The 20,567-nt window shown below is 37.5% G+C and overlaps 4 protein-coding genes across 5 annotated transcripts; 1 reads left to right on the plus strand and 3 right to left on the minus strand.

The window, feature by feature from the left end:
* Positions 1-56: 56 nt before the first annotated feature.
* si:ch73-261i21.5 (zona pellucida-like domain-containing protein 1) lies at positions 57-4,594 on the minus strand. The gene is made up of 11 exons (XM_057321691.1): positions 4,554-4,594; positions 3,971-4,268; positions 3,443-3,669; positions 2,714-2,898; positions 2,289-2,361; positions 2,087-2,184; positions 1,883-1,963; positions 1,547-1,718; positions 1,350-1,461; positions 1,040-1,063; positions 57-712 (listed from the first exon to the last, which is right to left on the minus strand). The coding sequence occupies exons 2-11, from the start codon at positions 4,062-4,064 to the stop codon at positions 561-563; spliced, it is 1,218 nt and encodes a 405-aa protein (XP_057177674.1). The 5' UTR covers positions 4,065-4,268; positions 4,554-4,594; the 3' UTR covers positions 57-560.
* Positions 4,595-6,086: 1,492 nt separating this feature from the next.
* LOC130546115 (histone H2B 3) lies at positions 6,087-7,053 on the minus strand. The gene has a single exon (XM_057321203.1). The coding sequence runs from the start codon at positions 6,911-6,913 to the stop codon at positions 6,533-6,535; it is 381 nt and encodes a 126-aa protein (XP_057177186.1). The 5' UTR covers positions 6,914-7,053; the 3' UTR covers positions 6,087-6,532.
* A 102-nt stretch (positions 7,054-7,155) lies between these two features.
* LOC130546114 (histone H2A) lies at positions 7,156-8,065 on the plus strand. Its single transcript, XM_057321202.1, has one exon. The coding sequence runs from the start codon at positions 7,242-7,244 to the stop codon at positions 7,626-7,628; it is 387 nt and encodes a 128-aa protein (XP_057177185.1). The 5' UTR covers positions 7,156-7,241; the 3' UTR covers positions 7,629-8,065.
* A 291-nt stretch (positions 8,066-8,356) lies between these two features.
* On the minus strand, positions 8,357-14,751 carry zpr1 (ZPR1 zinc finger). 2 transcript variants are annotated; one of them, XM_057321199.1, is made up of 13 exons: positions 14,453-14,751; positions 14,138-14,299; positions 13,869-13,959; positions 13,575-13,645; positions 13,310-13,396; positions 12,010-12,132; positions 11,773-11,899; positions 10,006-10,076; positions 9,837-9,926; positions 9,277-9,387; positions 9,095-9,184; positions 8,906-8,971; positions 8,357-8,796 (listed from the first exon to the last, which is right to left on the minus strand). In XM_057321199.1, the coding sequence occupies exons 1-13, from the start codon at positions 14,567-14,569 to the stop codon at positions 8,677-8,679; spliced, it is 1,326 nt and encodes a 441-aa protein (XP_057177182.1). In that variant the 5' UTR covers positions 14,570-14,751; the 3' UTR covers positions 8,357-8,676. The 2 variants fall into 2 exon arrangements, with proteins under 2 accessions (XP_057177182.1, XP_057177184.1); XM_057321201.1 differs by having other exon boundaries at positions 14,138-14,362; positions 14,453-14,565.
* Between the last annotated feature and the right edge of the window lie 5,816 nt (positions 14,752-20,567).

Here is a 20,567-nt window from a genome sequence, read left to right on the forward strand (position 1 = left end):
TGGTGCACTTACATGTTGACTGTCTGAAATTTAAGACTAGTACTACTACAAAGAGAATAAAATGCCACAAACGGGGCTATTTTTAAGTTTAGCAAAAATCATATCAGTAAATTAAATAAACATAATTTCAAAAATGTACAAGTGTCTATCATGGCCTGTAAGTGCTGCTTTATTCTATTACCACAGCAAAAACAATACAAAAGAATTACTTCGATACCCCATTATTTCTGTTAATATAATAGTTTAAATACAGTTAATATAATACGATTACATGAAAAAGTACAAAGAATCTAAACCGAACTGTAAAATACATATTTGCTACAAGTGGTTTGTTATAAGATAAGATGTGACTAACAAAAAATTACTCAGTCTTCTCTAAACCCTGACCTCGACCAGAGTACAGAAGCCTAGATATATAATTTTCAGAATTCTGCCAAGATGAGGTGTAGGGTACAGGCTTTCAGCATCCTTTCTCTCGTGAGAGCATTCTTCATGTCAGACTGCTTACTATACATCTTAGTTTAGACTAAATGGAATACTTGTTTTTAAACAAAAAAACGTCAGTGAAAGAGCATTGGTTTGTCCATTTTGAACCTGTCTGAATGGATCTTGTAGAGAAGCACAGCCAGCATGACGAGACACAGGAGCCCGAACACGCCGGCAGCCACGGAGACCACGACCACTGCCTGATTCTGCTTCTGATCCTCGTACGCTACATAAACACACCAACATTTGAACTTAAACACTCACAGATCCCACACCAGCAGTTTTTTTTTACTTTATAAAAGCAATAGCACAGAGAAACATGACTTCGAATATAAAATTAAATTATTGTTGGACACTAAATTTTTTGATACTGAATAGAATAATATAATGTTATAATGTTGTGAGTATAGAGAAATAAACTAATAGGCTATGGTTGCTAAATCAGATTTCCTTGATGAAATAAATATACACATATATATATATATAATATTATATATATATATATATATATATATATATATATATAAACAGTATATGTGTAATAGATGCTTACCTGCAACAATAGGTGTGTTTGGTTCTAAAAAATAAAAGAAATTGGTGAGTTCAAACATATAAGTTAAAGAAAATATAATTATGCATATGGATAGCTGACATAGTGTATTCTGACATTTTATGCACTCAAACCGGTCATTTCAGTTTTATAAAGCTCACATCATATTTTTATTTGTCACAATGCAGGATCATCCTAAAACTAACCATAAGCATACACTATGTACATTTTAACATTTACTCCTGATATAAAAATGTTATGAAAATTAAGCAAATCATAAAAAAGGGGACGTCAGAGCTAGTTGCTATCTTACCATTGCCCACTTTCGTGATGATTGGTCCAGAGCTCACCGTGGCAACATCACTAACCGAGGTTCCTTGAGCCGACTCCACATCTCTCCTCTTCCTTACAGGACTCGTGCAATTCTAATCCATGTCAGAAAATATCAACGCACGTCTGTTAGATGCTGGATCTATAGGATTTTATCAAAGTGAATTTTGCACTTGATACCTGGCGTAATGATCTACAGAAAGTGGTCTCGCAGAGTCTGGTGGCACAGTGCACATAAAAGGTCGACAACGACCGGTTCTTGTGCTCGACAAAACGAAATGTCTCGAATGAGAACCGTGCAACCTGTTGTTCTCCGTTCACACCCATTACGGTTTGTGGATCGTTGCTACATCTGAGAACGATATAATACACCAAATCTGATGTGAATTCACTTCTATATGGGCATAGGAATTCTCCTCTAAAGTGTATCTTTGAATATGAATTCAATTTTTTTATTGTATCTAAGCATCATTGAAAATGTTTCAATGTAACAAAGCTGTAAGCCTCCAGACTTACCCGACAAAGAAGTCAAAGGATGTGCTGTTGGTTGGGTAAGGACTAGTGGTTGCATGGCAACGATCCAAGAGAACATTAAATCTTCACAGAATACAAATGAAAAGTGATCAACTTCAAGTTAAAGGCATTAAAAAATGTGTTTCTCAAGAAAATGAGAATGCAGAACTTTTTTATATCATTATGTACTGTATGTGTACCACATACTTTTGTGTGAGATTAGTTGCTCGGACCTCCACAAAAACCCTGGTTTTCAGCATTAGACCCGTCGGGGGCACAAAGAGACGGGTTGTATATGTGAAATCCTTCAATCAGCACAGAAAATTACATTATGAGGACATCCTCATCAGACATCACCAGTACTGTGCACGCAATATAAAAATGGCCAGGAATGTAAATAACATAATACCTCAAACAGCATCATGCTAAGAGTGCTAATGAAACTTCCATTGTTGTCCTTAATTGCCAGACTCACGCCAGAACTGCGTTTAAAAACACAGTGTCAGACAACACCTGATCAGCTCAATAGCTCACATTGATAAAAACATATGATGAGAGACTGGGGCAAGTTGTCACATGGGGAACTTTTAGCGTATGACACACAATGTTTGTATCTCAGTCTGTACAATTAAAAGGCTATTTTAAAATCTACTTAAACAAATGTTTGTTTTTCAAACAGTATTTTCTGTTGTAAAATGCTGTTTAATGGCATGTAATGTATTTTTTTTTGTCTTGTGCAATAATGTTCAGTGTGTTGTTGTTTTTTGCAGCCAAAACATTAGGATTTGTGCTTATATGGAAGTTGACCACCAATAATATTGTCATGTCACTCACACACTCATCTCTGTGTTGTTGACCAAGTACTGCAATGGGTATCTACAGGAAAAGATAAAGATCATATCCTGCCGGTAAGTGATGGTTCCAGCATTTGGTTCCTGAGAGTTGACCAGCCCAGAGATGTTCACAGACTGTATACTAGAGAAGTCGGAGAACAGTCCAGAACCAACCTCCTGAGTTATCTGTTGAGTTTAAATGAATTAAGGGTAAACATTTTAACATCTAAAATTGACAGAATTTGTGGGAAAGATTTAAGATTTCATCTAAAATTAACATTTGATTCCATGCCACACTTAAATTTAAAGACATTACGCTTGCTTACCCAATTTGCATAGGTTGTTAATTACGTACAGGATCGTTGGTAACTGGTTTTAAAAGCACTGAATTTATAAATAATTTGGCATCTTTATATATTTCATCACAAATAATTGTGTCTGGAACTTGTCCACATTGCTATGGCCCGAAAATTCTAAAACCTTATAACCTTATTTTAATTATTACATTTTTATCACTTTTGCCATTTTATTTAATTTTTTGTGTTTTTTAGTTTTACTATCATTCTTTTTTACTTGCTTTATAGAAAATGTTTTTTATTTAAAAAAATATATATATTAAAAAAATATATATATATACATTTTTAATAAATAACAATAAATACATTATATGTAATAAATTATGTAACAAATATTTTTTTATCCGTAGTATTAGCATTAGAATGATTAATACCGCCAGCTTGTTGGAGCATGCAGATATGGATGTTTCAGTGATGAAGAACTGGAATTTCAGTACAGGTGGGTTGGCGGTCCAGTCAGCCGTTCCTCTGCATTCAGGCTTGGTAAATTGACCATTAAGAGCCATTGTGGTCTCATTATATCCATTATAGTAAATTGGGCACAGCAAAATCTGCAAATCCATCCTGTTTGTGCCACACACAACTGTGATATCAGAGTTGGCTGTAAAGTAAAAAACACAGTTAGCAAAGTAACTGATCGTGGTGTTTGGTGTTTCCGCACAATTCCTGTGTTCGGTGAAAAGACATTTAAAACCATAGTAACCACAACTAAAATGAGGGCACACCACATATTAAGAACCCTATCACCACACTGCATGTTAAAGAAAACGCACTCCTCAAATTGCTGGGTGGTCTTGGGTTCTTTGTGGCTCTCATGTAATGAAAGGTGAGATTTGAGGAAAGAAGGAAGTGAATATTGGAAGAGAATAAATGAAGAGGGATACATATATGCTTTGACTGACCTGGCTCTCTGTATGTCGGATGGGTGAGGCAGGGATTCTGAGCCTCACACTGGAGAATCAGGACAAACTGATACACAATGAGGACCTGCCACATTATGCTTTGGCTGCAGGGGAAATCCCACGCACCTTGACCTTGATTCACTCAACTCTTTTTTCAAACGCAAAGGATGCCGTCTGCGAGCAGTGCACGCAAATGTTTTCTGTTAAGTCTCACCAACATGCACTGAATCTGTAGATCAATATGATGTCTGGTCACAAGTTCTTGATACAGACGAGATTCTATACAGGAAATCGACTCCTATTTGAAAGTAAATCAACCAATCAGATTATAACAATTAATAAAACAATGATAATAATACGTTTTTATAATAATTCTTCTGTTAGCATGTGCTTTAAAAAAAAATATGACAAATTACCATTGTGACAACCCATATAGTCAATCAAAGTGTTTTATACGTTTTTATAAGCAACCAACTTTAAAAAAACAACAGTATTAACCTGAGTATTATAAGTACACTTTTTTAAAGTAAAATAAATTAGCAGATACATACAGTATATACATACTCACACATGCATACATTACCTTGTATGAGTTCACCTTATTTTTATCCTTGCATCTGTGGCTGTGTCTCTCATGTGGTCATGTCTTAACTATTTATACTGGCCCCTTTCAGGCATCAGTGAGGGAGGGAGTCGGAAACAGACAGGGTTATGAGAAATAAGGGATGGTCAAAGAGGAACCCAAGTAGCTTCAAGATGATCAGTATAAATTGGCTATCGGGTAACACGTCTGGATTATAGCAACATCTTGATGTGCTCATGTAGCACAAACGTGTAACATGCAGACCTACATTCTATTAATGCAATATATCATGGTGTATTGTGCTTGATGTTATGTTATTATAGATAATGCATGTAACAAGTCTCTATGCTTGAAGACAAAAGGTGGTCACGTTTACAAATAAGGACCAATTGAACAAATGTTCCATAAAGTCCCATAATAATTTAGTTTTGAGCATTAAAAACAGATTGTAATCTCTTGTTCATCATTGGCAATTAAAAGTTGTTTATAATATATTTAAACACATTTATTCTACATTTATAATAATTATTATTCAAATAATTTATTATATAATTGAAACCTAATGGCTGCTATAAGGGTTTTATTTTCAATTCCAATAGTTTCCATGGCAAAGACAACCTGTAAAATGACTGGCTCCGTAATTTTAGCTCTCTGATTATATTTTTTGTAAATTGAATGTAATAAATAGCATCAAACTACAGGTCTTAAACCAACAATACCAAAGGTGTTAGTTATCCCGTCTATTCGTATTATTTTTCAAAAAATACGTATACACACGTTTACGGACACATACACTCAATATCCTGTTTTCGTGCAGCTGGTTTCAGATATGTCGTCTTCGTGAGAGAGAAAAGGTCTCCTCATCTCATTTCTAGAAACAGATATCACACCCTTCAAACAATGACTGCCATCGTCAGAGCTTTATTTCAACAAAGACAACCCCTCTTAAAAGTACATAAGAAAAGAACAATGTAGCACATGATCTTCTGAAGAGAGACCCCGTCTGGTTACATGATTCCTAAGTCACATTCAACCTTTAATCTTCTGGACACCAGGCGATGATTTATTTTTGACTACATGGCTTTATGGTTGGAAACACGCTGGATTTAAGGGTTTATAAATAAACTGAATTGAATTTTAATGTTCAATTACACTTTTTGAAGTCTGCAATAAATCGTGTAATTATGCTATATTGATGTAAAAAACCTACAAGCACTGGTAAAAGTATTGTATTTGTAAAATAATTTTCAGTTACTCGGTGTGGTTCATAACGTTAATTCAAACACAATGTCAAAACATGATCATGTGAATTTTTCTCTCTCTGCCTGCGGGGGAAGTATGATCAAATCATCGCATTCTGTTATAACTTTCAGTAACACAAGCTGGATGAAATCACAGAGAATATATGGCGCAAAACGCCCTCATTTCAGTAACCCGAGACACCATTAAGACTCTTGTTTCATCTTTCACGTTACTATTCACCTCCATAGTGATAGGCTACTTATTACGTGATAATAGAACTCACGAATCAGCTCGTGTTTGCAATTAACCAATGAGTTTATTGGACAGGGTAATTGCGAATGAACATTCAGGCATTAGACATGATTTTAATATGAATACAACACAGCAACTATATAAAAAAAAGGTAAAAACCAAAGCCACATAGTCTCCCCATCCTGTAACTTCAGGTTACTGCAACATTAGTTAACAAATGACAAGCCATGGTAGTCGGCCACAGTACAAATGCTCACACACGTGCAAAAACGAAGAGGAACCACCTCAGGTGAATGTTGGCTTTACAAACGGAGAGCACAATGTGCTCTTCCAAAGCTGCAGTTCACTCAATATGTAGCAGAGGTCCCGGACTGACATGCGGATACCAAACGACAGTGGATGGGTTTCCTCCTCCACCCCACAAGGACAGATAGAGTCCAGAAGACCGCAGACTCTATTTTTCAGTGCATCTCGTTGGTCCACTTTCACTTGGAGCTGGTGTATTTGGTCACAGCCTTTGTGCCCTCGGACACAGCGTGTTTGGCCAGCTCTCCCGGCAGCAGCAGACGCACGGCTGTCTGGATCTCGCGGGATGTGATCGTGGAGCGTTTGTTGTAGTGCGCGAGGCGCGACGCTTCCCCGGCGATGCGCTCGAAGATGTCGTTTACAAATGAGTTCATGATGCCCATCGCCTTGGATGAAATGCCAGTGTCCGGGTGGACCTGTTTCAGCACTTTGTACACGTAAATGGCATAACTCTCTTTCCTGGTCTTACGCCTTTTCTTATCACCTTTCTTCTGTGTCTTGGTGACAGCCTTTTTGGATCCCTTTTTGGGAGCTGGGGCTGATTTCGCAGGCTCGGGCATTGTTTTGATATTTCAAGCCCTACTGTCAAGAGATCAATATGGTATGCTATGCGAGCTCGCTAGTACGCAGTTTTCTGCCCCGTATTTATAGAATCAGCATGCAAATTTGACTAGAGGCTATCTTTATTTTCATTGGACAAATGTCTGATGTCACGGACTGGGTTCCGCGCTGTGACTGGCTGTTTGCTTTAAAGTCAATCCATCCATTCAGAGCAGACATTGGGGTATAAAACCGATCCCTGCTTACATCATAAGCGCAAGAGCGTTTGACCAGTATCAATAGTTTGGACGTTGTTCATCAGACAGGCAGTTCCTTTGTTGTTTAGACATGTCTGGAAGAGGTAAAACCGGTGGGAAGGCCCGTGCCAAGGCCAAATCTCGTTCATCCAGAGCTGGACTTCAATTTCCAGTCGGACGTGTACACAGATTGTTGCGCAAGGGAAATTACGCCGAGCGCGTAGGCGCAGGAGCCCCAGTGTATTTGGCCGCGGTCCTGGAATACCTGACGGCTGAGATTCTCGAGCTGGCCGGAAACGCAGCCCGAGACAACAAAAAAACTAGGATCATCCCCCGCCACCTCCAACTGGCTGTTCGCAACGACGAAGAGCTCAATAAGCTTTTAGGCGGCGTAACAATCGCCCAGGGCGGAGTGCTTCCGAATATCCAAGCGGTGTTGCTGCCTAAGAAAACCGAGAAGCCTGCCAAGAGCAAGTAAACAGGCTTTCGCGATCCTGGACATTGACACAAACATGGCTCAGATGCGAGCTGCTCGTTTGAGTAACGTGTTCTCTTCTCTACTTTGCGTTATATTGTGTTTGTTTAATGAAGACGGCATCTTGTAAATTATGATTTGTGGTGTTGATTGTTTTTGGACAATTCCCTGTGAATAAGGCAAATGCACAAAGATAGCCTCCCTCGCACCACCGCTGGCTAAAAATGGCCATGGGACGTTTCTGCCACCATAGTGGACTATCCTTACGGAAAGACACACAAAAGGGGACTCGGTTTTAAGATTTCGATTTCATTGTATATGGACCAACGTTGGTTTCGTTTTGTTCGTCACTGCTTTGAATAAAATGCGATTTGTGTCCTTCATCTGCTGTTCGGTGGTTATGTTATGTTATGTTTCAATAAATGTAAAGCCACAAAGCCCATGTGATTCACTTCTTTATTGAAACTATATTTTGCTGCATGAACCGAATGAGCTAGAATAGATAAGCCTGTGTTGTATTGCATTGAGTGTTATTGCATGCTCCAATACGGCATCATAAGGTCTATTCTTAGCTACAACATTGTCTGGTGGGATAGAGAAGCCATTGATAATTGGATTTCTCGCTGCACAAGTACTAGAGCTGCACCAAAACGATAGATCAACAATCTTATAGTGCAAACATGATAAAAAATGATAGCTTTTATAAAGTCAATCAAATGAAAAACAACACATTTAAAGGTTTAAGACTACTTTATTGAGTGTCAGTAGTTTAGTACTTAACCAAATTATTGCTAAGTTGTAATTAACGTTTATTTAACACAAGGACACCATAGCCAAGCAATAACTTAAAAGGCAGCATGGAAAACTCAGAACCTTGTCAAAATAATGAACCCCCAAATCATAACTTGCCTTAAAGACAGATTTGTAATTGTATTTTTTTTTACAAGCACTAGTCACGTTGGTTTTACAATAACGGTAAAAGAGAATTAAATAACATTTGTATAAAGGCCTTGACAGAATTTGGCATGCAAGTGCTCATTTCCATTTGATTTCAAGTCTCTGCATACCCTTCTGTCTTCATGTCATTCAGCCCTAAGTCCTCATTATGTTCAAACGTTCGAGTATACTTCTCAATCTTCATTTCCGGATCGGGATCTGGGGCATAAATATTCTGAGAACAGAAAACAAATAGCAGTCTGGTGGTTAGTCTTAACATAAATTAAAACAATAATGCATTTTTTTGAAGTTAAACATCAAGACGGTCTTAAGTCTACACTCACCTGAAGATAACTATTTCCTGCTGGATCATCCAAAATGATATGAACGTCCATCTCTCCGGCCATTATCTAAAAAACAAACACATGAAACAAAATACAATACATTTCCTTTTGAATGCTGGCTGGAATGTAATAAAGAATATTGAAAATAAGAACGCCATATGCATGGTTAATTAAATGTATATTACAAACCTTGTCAATCTTCTGCCCAAATAGCTTCAGTTTATCTGCTCTGTCAGCTGTAACGCTGTCGCCACACATGAAGGGATTTTTCGAAACAATCTATAACAAACATGAAAAGCAAAAAAGATTTCTTGCTAACATAATCATGCAAGCAGGGGTGGCAAAGCTATAAGCTATGTAAATGGCCCTACCAGGTCTTTGATGTCCTTAAGAAGACCTTCCACAGTAGTGAACTTCCCACCAAGAGCCGCCATTCCCAACTCAAACTCCAGTTCGGGAATCAACACGCTACACGTCTCTGACTGATCCACAGACAAACGCAAACATTAATGACAGGGATGTAACAATTTCAAAATCTCACTGTACGGTAATACCTCGGTATAACGTCCACGGTACAATATTTATTGCAATATTTAAAATGACAAATGATGACTTGGAACTATTTTTTTGATCATCCTATTTTCTTTATTTTCTAATCGTAACTGTTGCTTAGAGGTATGAGTTACAGTATGAGATGGGTCAAATTACCTAAAAATCCCTTTTATAAAATAAAATAATTGCACCAGATGGACCTTGACAAAGGTAACATCTATTATTTTTTCTAACATTCTCTATGTTAGGCCAGGAAGACCTATCGTTTCATACAGTCATGTGACCACAATAATATTGAGAAAATTTTGGTATTGTGATAACACGATATCGATGATGATACATATAAACACGATGCAGCATGAAATGTTGACTAACCCACCTTTAGCAAGTCTCTAGACATGTCTGAAGGGTCAGTTAAGTGGAGTGTTATTCTGGTTCCCAGCTCTTCTGTGGCTCCTCCTGGTTTTACCTGTTGATTTATGTCAGTGATAATAAATGAAATGCAATACGAATGGCAAGAAAAAAAACATATCGCTCAATATTCTTACCTCATTGGTGCGATGCCCACAGCTGTCACAGTTTGTGGCCATAATAATAACTTCTTTGAAATGTGGAATTTCTGCAGTGGGTTAAGGTTTTTATACACCATTGTTGGAATGGTTTAAAATAATATCACACATTTAAAAAAACAAGGCAAATGCAACATACAGAACAAAAAAAGACAGTCCTTCGGATCCAACCTGAATCATCCAACCACTGACAATGTCATAATTACCTATAAAACAGGCACTCTAAATACAGTAAATGTTTTGGATATTAAAGGTCCAATGTATAAAATGTTGTGGCATCTAGCGGCGAGGTTGCGAATTGCAACCAATTGCTCACTGCACAGCTCACCCCTCGTTATTGTTGCGTTAACGCATTAATTCACAGAAGGGGTGGGATGTTGATTTGTACTGGTTTGGGATGGGCGTCACCACGTGTGTCAACCAATGAGAGCATTTAGGGTTGGCCTAAGACTGCAGAAGCGCGCACATAAACCAGCAATACCAGAACTGAATGGAGAAAGGTACCGAGCTCTTACATGGACAGTTCGTTATAAATCTCTTCAAGACGGCGGAGTTGATAGAACAAACCACTCCATTTTGTCTCCCCTCCTCTAAGGCACAAAACAGCAGCGATAACGAATAGTGTTGCATGTGTTGTATGCAGTGTGAGGCTAATGCAGAAAACATGTTTAAACATGCGTGCCTAGAGAGTCAGAGCGCAAACTACTAAACTGAGTTCTCTTTCGCGTCTTCTTACTCTGAAACGGACAAATAAACACAAAATTACATCAAAAGTCCCATATTAGCAAGGGTCCATGTAAAAGTAGTCCGTTTTATGAACGTTAACAGCTGGGAAACAAAATGGACGCACCAGAGTATATTAGATTCGTATATCTGTACAAAGCGGATATACAAAGGGGCAGCAGCATAATAAAGATCTGTTTATAATGTTCATCAAACAACAAAGGACGGGCCCAAAACACTCATTCATATTAAAGGAATTGTGTTCTCCTTATATGAATTGTTAAGTTAAAGAAAAAAGTATCATACGATGATTTAGTTGTTAAAGATTTAAATCCAGTACACTTGACTTTACACTTTGTGTTGAAAGAGTGTTTATGTATAAGCAATAAAATCAATAATCATTATAACTTGTTTTCAAACTAGACAGAACGTTAATGCCCTGGCAGTGGCAGATAGCTTTGGTTTTATATTTAATTTGATTACATTAATGTTTAAGTTGAGATTTACAATAAATATTTTGTTGTAAAAAGCACATTATTTAATTAAAGTATTTGCAAACCAAATTTTATTGCACTTTTGTTCATATAGCAGTACTTTTAAAATAAAAGTGCACAATACACTACTTTTGAATTCATTATTGAATTTTAAGCTTAATAAGATTATTCGCGATTATTCACAGAAAAGTCATGCGATTAAAAATTTGAATCGTTGCCTAGCACTTAATAAAAACATAACTTTCATTATGTAAATTCGTTGTACACCTTTAAAGACACAGTTATATATATTATATTGCATTTCTGTCAATAGGTCCTCCAAAAAATTACACATTGGACCTTTATACACTGTTGTAGCATTGTTGTAGTTTAGTAGAGCATGGTGCCAACAACGTCAAGATAATGGGTTTGATTCCCCGGAATGTGTGAAATGTCTAATTTTGCCTCTTTTTAAGTGTAATAATTCAATCGTAACAATTCATCAACAACATTGTAAAGAATTACTAAAAAAGCTGACGTTAAAGGATACGAACAAGCTTCATATTTGTATTGGCTGGGGCGTTGCACTCCGGACAGCTAGTGTTAAACACTAAAACCTCATTTCTCATGGTGTCTAGATCATTGCTGGGCTTTTCATCTTCTTGCTCTTCCTCTACCTGCAAAACAAGAAGAGGAGCAGATAGATATTGCAGAGCTTCCCTCATATCTGAAGTAAAATGTGGTAAAGGTGACTGTATTGCTGCACCAGTTATTCTGATCTTCTCACCTCTATTCCAAGTGCAGTGTTCTGTTCAGAAGTTCTTTTGTAATGTGTGACAGAGAGACATTTGTCTTTCTGTGGTGCGAACGGGTTCTCGATAAAACTGTTTCCTGATGGATCATCAATTATCTGCATAAAGAAGTAAATAGAACCGATCAGTAGGGATGGGCGATATGGCCCTAAAACTCTATCACGATAATTCCTGGTATTTCTTGCGATAACGATAAAAATGACGATATATCCGTAACGCCATCCACCACTGTTTTTTGCGTCAAGTGATAGTAGCTGCATGTAGTCTAGACCCTCAGAAAAACAAATATTATCAAAAAGTAAAACTCACCACAAATCAAACAGCTCCTAAAATATACTACAGTATTTTTGTAAATATAAAATATAATAGTGAGATTCGACTTCAAAAGGTTGTAGTAAAGAAAAGTTAAATGAACTAAAGCTCAATAAACACATCATGTCATACCTAAAACTGTATATATTCTATTGTTGGGAGGAAACAATCGATCGCATCACGCTGTCAATCACTCTCTCTTGAACTGTGTGAACCTTCTCTTCTCACAGCAACATACACTGAATCTGTCTATGACTCGCGCTACAGAAAGAGAACAGAAAAATGCGGATAAAAGAAATCTAATAAAATAATCCATGCTTTTATACGCTCATAAACGTATTTAAAATAACGTCATACAAACTCGCAATTGTACTGTATGTAAACAGGCAGCAGTGCAGTGCGAGCTGTGTCGCTATGAGAGCATCCCGAGCTGCGCACGGGATGCTCCGTTCATCCTGTATATAACAGGCAAGAAATCATACTAAACAATTTGCGCACGCGCGCATAACATCTAACGAATGTTTAAATAAATACTTTTAGCCAAACTAAATGTTGTGGTGTAACACATTATGACTAACAACGACTACTTAACAAACGAATTAAATAAAACGAAAGTGAAACTAAACATTAACTCGGATACATCTACAGTGCCAACCTAAACGAGATTTAGAGCTCATCTTTGAGTGCAAACTCTTTCTCAGCTTCACGTCCGCCCTCCGCTATACCCGTTTTCGCTTCACATAAGAGCTGTGAATGGGTCTCACAAAGAAATACGTCATCAACTAGAATTTAGCGTTTATATCGCGGGAAGACTAATTCTTATCGTGTGGGGAATTTCTATCGGTATATCGCAAACGATATAATATCGCCCATCCCTACCGATCAGTAGACCTAACAACAGGCCACTCTATGCAGTTACTTATCCGTGCCCTGTAATCAAAAGTACTATCTGGTAAGACTTACTAATGTGAATTCCTCTTCTACTTCTTTAAGTTTTTTCAACCTTCGGATGAATTCCTCAATTTTTTCTGCAACAGCCGGATCTGTTGTCTGTCATGCATTGAGGAGAGGGAATAATTACAGAAAAATTACACAGATCAAATAAGCAGAAAACAAGAATTTGTGTATAAACAAATATAATATGACTTATCATCAAGTAAATTAGAGGTTTCCTCATAGTATAATCTCACAGCTGTGAAAGTCATTAGTATGCAACATTATCACCAACCTTTCGAACAGGTTGATCTTGTTCTAAACCCGCCACTGCTCTGTCCAGCAGGCCCTCGATTGTTGACAAAGCTACACAAACAGGCAAAAAAAGTGTCTGACAAACTTGTAACAGCATTTACAATTATGCCATCCAAAAATCCAGTCTGCACTTTTTCCAAAGTTCAAGTTCAGCTACTAATGCATTTATTTTTTTCAACACCTAACTTACACTAGTTTCAGATAACATGAGTAATCGGTAACTACAGAACTGGGAAAGCACTACAGTGTGGAAATGTATTACAGTGGTACTTACAGCCCTTTTGTGTAAAGGCAGGAATTTCAAAATCAAGTTCAGGTATTCTGGTGGATGCACTGTCAGCTTTCACAACCTCCCGATTTATGTCCTTCATGGAAGAAACAATATTGAATAACACTGAAACTTTTCAAATGTATATAAATATAAATAATTATTGATTGCTGTGGTGACGTATTAAGATACACTTGTTGCAAAAAAATATATAAAGTAGTATACTTATTAACTAAAAACACTTGCACCACGTAACTAATTCCATCCATCCTTACCTCTTTGCTCTTCACCTGTAAGGTGTATATGACACCCTGTTCCTGTATCCTCCCAGCGGATTGGATTTCTGTGTTGGTCGAGTTGCAGTGTGGACAAGTAAAGGAGCTGATAATGATTTCTTTGAAGAAAGGGATTTTAGTTAGCATCAGACGTGTGCTTCCCTGGAGAGTGGCATAACAGATTTGACGAGTCACAAGATGTTACAAGTCAAGACACTCAATCACCTACAAAATTAACTTGCTTTTAATAACATGTATACGAAGTACTTCATATATGAAGAGTTTGGTTCCAAAATGTTAAATGTGAGTATTTACATTTTTATAGCAGTTCATGCACAAGCTCTCGATCACTGTAGGTTGAACATCTTCATCTTCTGCATTAATGTCTTTAAAAACTCCCCCGCGCACGCGCTCCTCCTCGATCACAGACATCCTGTTACTATATACAGGTGCTGTCGTTTAAAAGTACGTACACTCTCTGGTTTGACGAATAAATACTTGTTAAGGTTGTTAATAAACATCAACTGGCATTCCTCTAGAAGTTTCCAGCGGTCTCCACACGCTTTCGTGTAACATCCTCATGTGCGCTGGATCACTGCCGGGTCAGACTGAGTTCAAAACCCCTGTCAAAAGAAAAGCCCTCACATAGACGATTTAATCTCGTATATTTTGTATAATTCATTTTTTATGTTAATAATTTCTGTTATCCGTATAAAAGGGCTCCGTATTAACGAGCAATTATTCGTATAATTGTACAATTATAGACAAGAAGACCTAACACAAGCAGGCACAACGACGCATGAATTGAAATGCTCACTTAAAGGAACACTCCACTTTTTTTGGAAATAGGCTCATTCTCCAACTCCCCCAGAGTTAAAAAATTAAGTTTTACCGTTTTGGAATCTATTCAGCCGATCTCCGGGTCTGGCGATAGCACTTTTAGCATAGATCATTCAATCCAATTAGACCAGTAGCATAGCGTTCAAAAATGACCAAAGAGTTTCGATATTTTTCCTATTTAAAACAGGACTCTTCTGTAGTTATATCGTGTGCTAAAACCGGCGGAAAATGAAAAGTAGCGATTTTCTAGGCCGATATGATTAGGAACTATCCCAGCTAACAATTTTTGGTTCCCGGCAACACCGGAACGTTCGGGGAACGTTCGTTTTTGGTTCCCAGAACGTTAATATTTAAGGTTCGTTTTTGGTTCTCCAGGAAAGTTTTCTTAACGGCAATAGAACGTTCGCGGAACGTTCCGGGAACCTAAAAATAACGTTCTGGGAACGTTCCCCTATGGTTCCCCAAAAAATAACCAAATGGGAACCATATGGGAACGTTAGGGGAACGTTCTGTGTTTGCTGGGATACTCCCATTAATTCAGGTGTAATAGTTTGCTGCCGTAACAGTGTTCCTTTAACAACTAAGAAGGTGTGAAATACGGTGGTATGAACGAAGACACAAATAATTCATACATAATGGCCCGGTTTCACAGACACGGTTTATCTCAAGCCAGGTCTATGCCTTAGTTGAATTAAGATATTTATGTCGCTTTTATAAAAATACCTTAGAAGAATACATTACTGGTGTGCAGCTCGAGACAAAACAATGGCATATTGATATTGCTGGGCAAGTTATAATCAGTTAAGTCACACATTAATTTTAGTCTGGGACTAGCCTTAAACCTTTTCTGTAAAACCGGGCCAATAAATTCTTAGTTGGAAGCTCTACTAAAACTGCTCTTATTGTTTTCATAAATATTGTTTCCAAAAATAAGATCGCACTTGCCTCTCTAAATAATAGTATTACTTTTAGAACACATACTCAGAATATAGCATTTTACAGAGTTGTGGACTCGAGTCTCATGACTTGGACTCGATTCGGACTCGACAAAATCAGAGAAGACTTGACTTCGACTTGGACACCAATGACTCGTGACTTGACTTAGACTTGAACACTATGACTCCGCAAGTCTTTATATATTTTAAAACCAAACATTGTGATCACGGTCGACTGTTCTCTGGAGCGAATCACACAGGTAATCGCTGCGCGCTGTGTTTGGCACTATGCCAGGGAAAGCCTCGCACATTGTGACGTGGGCGCTTGTCATTTATCAAAGCTGTTCAGTGTTTTAAACCACATGTTTCTTTCATATTTCGGACAATTAGTCCATAAATTAGACACAAGTGCTAGTAAACTGTTAATAATGTATTTTAAATACTTTAACTTCTTTGTAGGCAGCAATTATAAACCTTTCAACCTTAAATTTAAGACGTTTTATTCATCTCAAACGCATCCAGTTGTGTAGGAAATAATAAAGCTCACTATTCTCCCTGGTCTCCCTCACGCTCCTGTCCCAGCCATTCATTTCATGTTGGGAGAAATGGGTGAGCTTGCATGTTGTAAATCCGCCCGACTTGAACTGCATTGCAGCGCATAGCCCTAATAACCTGGCGTCAAATGAGGGTCTACCTTAAAACGCAAAATAGATGTACACATGTTTAAACATAAATAACAGAAAAATCCACATTTCTGCGCATGCGTGGTAGCCCTTCGTAAGCTTAAGGTGGTCAGTTGTTTCATGAATGGAGGAACGTCAGACGGAGCGGGAGGCGCCAAACTCAAAATCTGTTTTATGAAACATGTGGTTTAGAAGCTCATAGAAGGTATTTTTGTGAGGATTTCAACTTGTTTGCTAGCCTGCCTAAATGCATTCCATGTAGGTCTGCACAATATCTAAGAGAATTGCTCTCTCAAACTAGCAAACGGTTGCTATCATGCTTATAATTCATGATCGCTTGCTCATTCTGTGCAATCCGAAGCATACAGCATTACATTTTTCGTTGACAGTCGTAACACATTTCTCGAATACAAGCGCTATAGTTTTGCCTGTAACTAGCTAACAGAAATAAAAGCTAACATAAAGTATGATTGTAGAATGTAACGTTAGTGTAACAATTTTGAAATTGTGTAACGTTATACCACATACATTAATCAGGAGGAGCCCAAACGACATTTAAAAATATGTTTGTATTTGTTTTTTATAGATTGATTTACAATCTTTGTTTTTATTTTGGAAGGCAGGGAGAACAACAAACTGGTGCACATGTTAGACAGACTGAAGGACACAGAGAAGAGATAATGAAGAAAAGAGTGAAACATTTCTTACAACTAAAACACATTGCCCAGTCATTAGAATGTCAGAAAATATGTTCTTACTTTCTATAGTCATACAAAAATTATGTTCAAATATGTTTTATAGTCAATGGATTATTTAACATGATAATTTATCCCAAAATAAAAATCCTGACATTATTTATTCACCTTCATATGTTGTTCAATAACATTTTGATTCATGTTGTATACCTAAATTTTATTGGAAAATTAATAATTAATTTATAACAATAAATAATTTAATTTATACAATGTATCATTTAATGAAAATTGCATTGGTTTTGTGATAAAAAAGTAGTATTCCTACTGGAAACCTTGAATATACTATTCAAGACAAAAGAACAACAATTTTATAACTTAATTAATACCTAAATTCAATTTTCTACAGTATATTATAATATAAACTACATACAGTATAGATTAATATTACAGTTATGGAGGTCAGACCTAAAATTAGAATGGTTAGAATAGCTGGTGTGTCCCATACAGCTATTATCTATAAGCTTATCTTCAGTCAGGTGTGTGAAGTCAATTTCAACCACAGTGCCCTTAGTTATCTCATATAAAACATTGTGAAGCCTTTCTAACATAAATTAATATAAATCTACTATACTATCTAATACAGTGAAACTGATTTGGGGAAAGAGAACTAATGACTTGTTAAAGACTTGAAGTTTAAACTTGAGGAGGACTTGGACTTGATTGGCTTGACTCGGGACTTGACTTGGACTTATCTGTCTTGACTCGAAACTTGCATGCAAAGACTTGAGACTTACTTGTGACTTGCAAAGCAATGAGTTGGTACCACCTCTATATACTACCACCCATGAAATGTATGTTTATGTAACACGTTTGCTTCAAAGCATTCACCACGAGGGGGCGCTACAATATCTTCTTTGTACTGTTTCATGCCTCCAGCTTTGCTAATGCTCAGGGCTGTTATGTGTGATGATGTGTGGAAACTGGTCAGTGGGTGTGTGATAATGTGACATTTCCTCCCATAAACCAAATGAGGACTTTCCTGTCCCGTGATCTGATGTTTTTGTGTCGTCATCAGACAGTGACGACACTTGTAGTGACGCTGTAGAAAGTATTCTTAAAATGATCTGACTTTTCATACCATAACTGATTTATTACCAATTAGCAGTCAACTGCCTATGTATACACATAGGTAGTCTCATGTGTTCCATGAGATGAAAAGCAGATACTAGCCTCATATTCACACTGCTGACTTTAAACAACAAGAAGTAGGTTCTCTGAGTTTCAGCCTTATATCACAAAATTTTTCAAAGCAGGAGAATGTATTCTAACAGCTAAAAATATTGCTGTCAGATAAGGTTCCCCTGTGTTCATTGAGAGTAAAGGTAGGGAGGCAGGACTCAAACCAATAACCCTCCCATCATAAACCCACAGCACTAAGCACCACACCAAAGGGCCGATCAGATGGGGCCTGCTTGAACGTGAAGCCCTTCAAGGCTAAATATTGCCATGTATAGCAGGGGGAACGGTATCTGGCAGCTGAGATTTTGCTGTCAGATACCCTTACCCCTTTGTTCAATGAGACTGGAAGTTTATACTAGTGTCATATTCTCACTGGTGACTTTATGCACAACAAGAAGTAGGTTCTCGGAGTTTTAGCCTTACATCACTACATTTTTCAATCAAAGCAGGAGAACGTATTCTAACAGCTAAGAATATTGCTGTCAGATAAGTTTCTCCTGTGTTCGTTGAGAGAAAAGGTAGGGAGGCAGGACTCAAACCAACAACATTTTTGCCATAAACCCACAGCACTAGCGACTACACCAAGGGGCCTATGAGATTGGGTGTGCTTGAACGTGAAGCCCTTCAAGGCTACATTTTGCCATGTATGGCAGGGGGAATGGTATCTGACAGCTGAGATTTTACTGTCAGATACCGTTCCCCCTTTGTTCAATGAGACTAAAAGTTCATACTAGTATCATAATCACACTGCTGAGTTTAAACACAACAAGAAGTAGGTTCTCTGAGTTTCAGCCTTATATCAACAAATTCTTCAATCAAAGCAGGAGAATGTATTCTGCTTGAATACGTTCTCCTGATTTGAAGGGCCTTCTTGAACGTGAAGCCCTTCAAGGTTAAATTTTGCCATGTTTAGCAGACGGAACGGTATCTGACAGCTGAGATTTTGCTGTCAGATACCGTTCCGCCTTTGTTCAATGAGACTGAAAGTTCATACTAGTATCATAATCACACTGCTGACTTTAAAAACAACAAGAAGTTGGTTGTGAGACTTTCAGACTTAAATCAATGCATTTTTCAAACAAAGCAGGAGAATGTATTCTAACAGCTAAGAATGTTGCTGTCAGATAAGGTTACCCTGTGTTCATTGAGAGTAAAGGTTGGGACGCAGGACTCAAACCAACAACGTTCCCATTATAAACCCACAGCACTAACCACTACACCAAGGGGCTTAGCCAGGGCCCGTCTGGGACACAAATTCAGGCAGGGAAATCACCACACTCATCCAGGCCACAAACCACAAATAGAAACCACAAATCTATTTTTTAATCCTATTTTTTATTAAATGTAGAATTGTAGAATGTAGAAATTCTTTGTAATCATCACACAATGCGCCATCAATGCTTAATTAAAGTGACAGTGCATTGTTTATGAGAAAAATAAATACAGTTTGGCTTGAGAAAGTTTCAAGAAAACAAATATTAAAATTTATCATGCGGCCAAACCAAGAAAGCACATTTAAATGATTTATACTACAAGTCTATCTTAAACTGAAGATTCATTCTATCATTAGGTTTTATAATAAAAAAACAAATACACATTATATGCTTAAATTGTATGTGTGAAGAGAAACAATTGCATCATGCTGTCAATAATCTCTCCTGCACTGCTTTATGACTGTTTTCCCTTTAAATGCTATTGACGTTACAAACGTGAATGTCACTTTGCTGACGGTCCCTAAATTCACAAATATCGAATGTCCAACATCAAGCCAACTTTATCAGTCTTATATGGCGTGCTTTTACTGACAAATGTCAAGAGCATGTTATTGTAGCGCAAAAGTACGCCAATTTTGATGTGTGAGCACGAACCTCTCCGCACGCACGCAGATTTATTTTGCTCACGCACAAAACTGGACGCACGCCCTTAAATGCTCTCCGCTCCAACACAGAAGATGCTTCCCTCGCACATGGATTTACATTTACACACTTGGCAGACGCTTTTATCCAAAGTGACTTACATTGCATGGTATTATACATTT

This window comes from Triplophysa rosa, linkage group LG22, assembly GCF_024868665.1.
Source record: "Triplophysa rosa linkage group LG22, Trosa_1v2, whole genome shotgun sequence".
NCBI lineage: Eukaryota > Metazoa > Chordata > Actinopteri > Cypriniformes > Nemacheilidae > Triplophysa > Triplophysa rosa.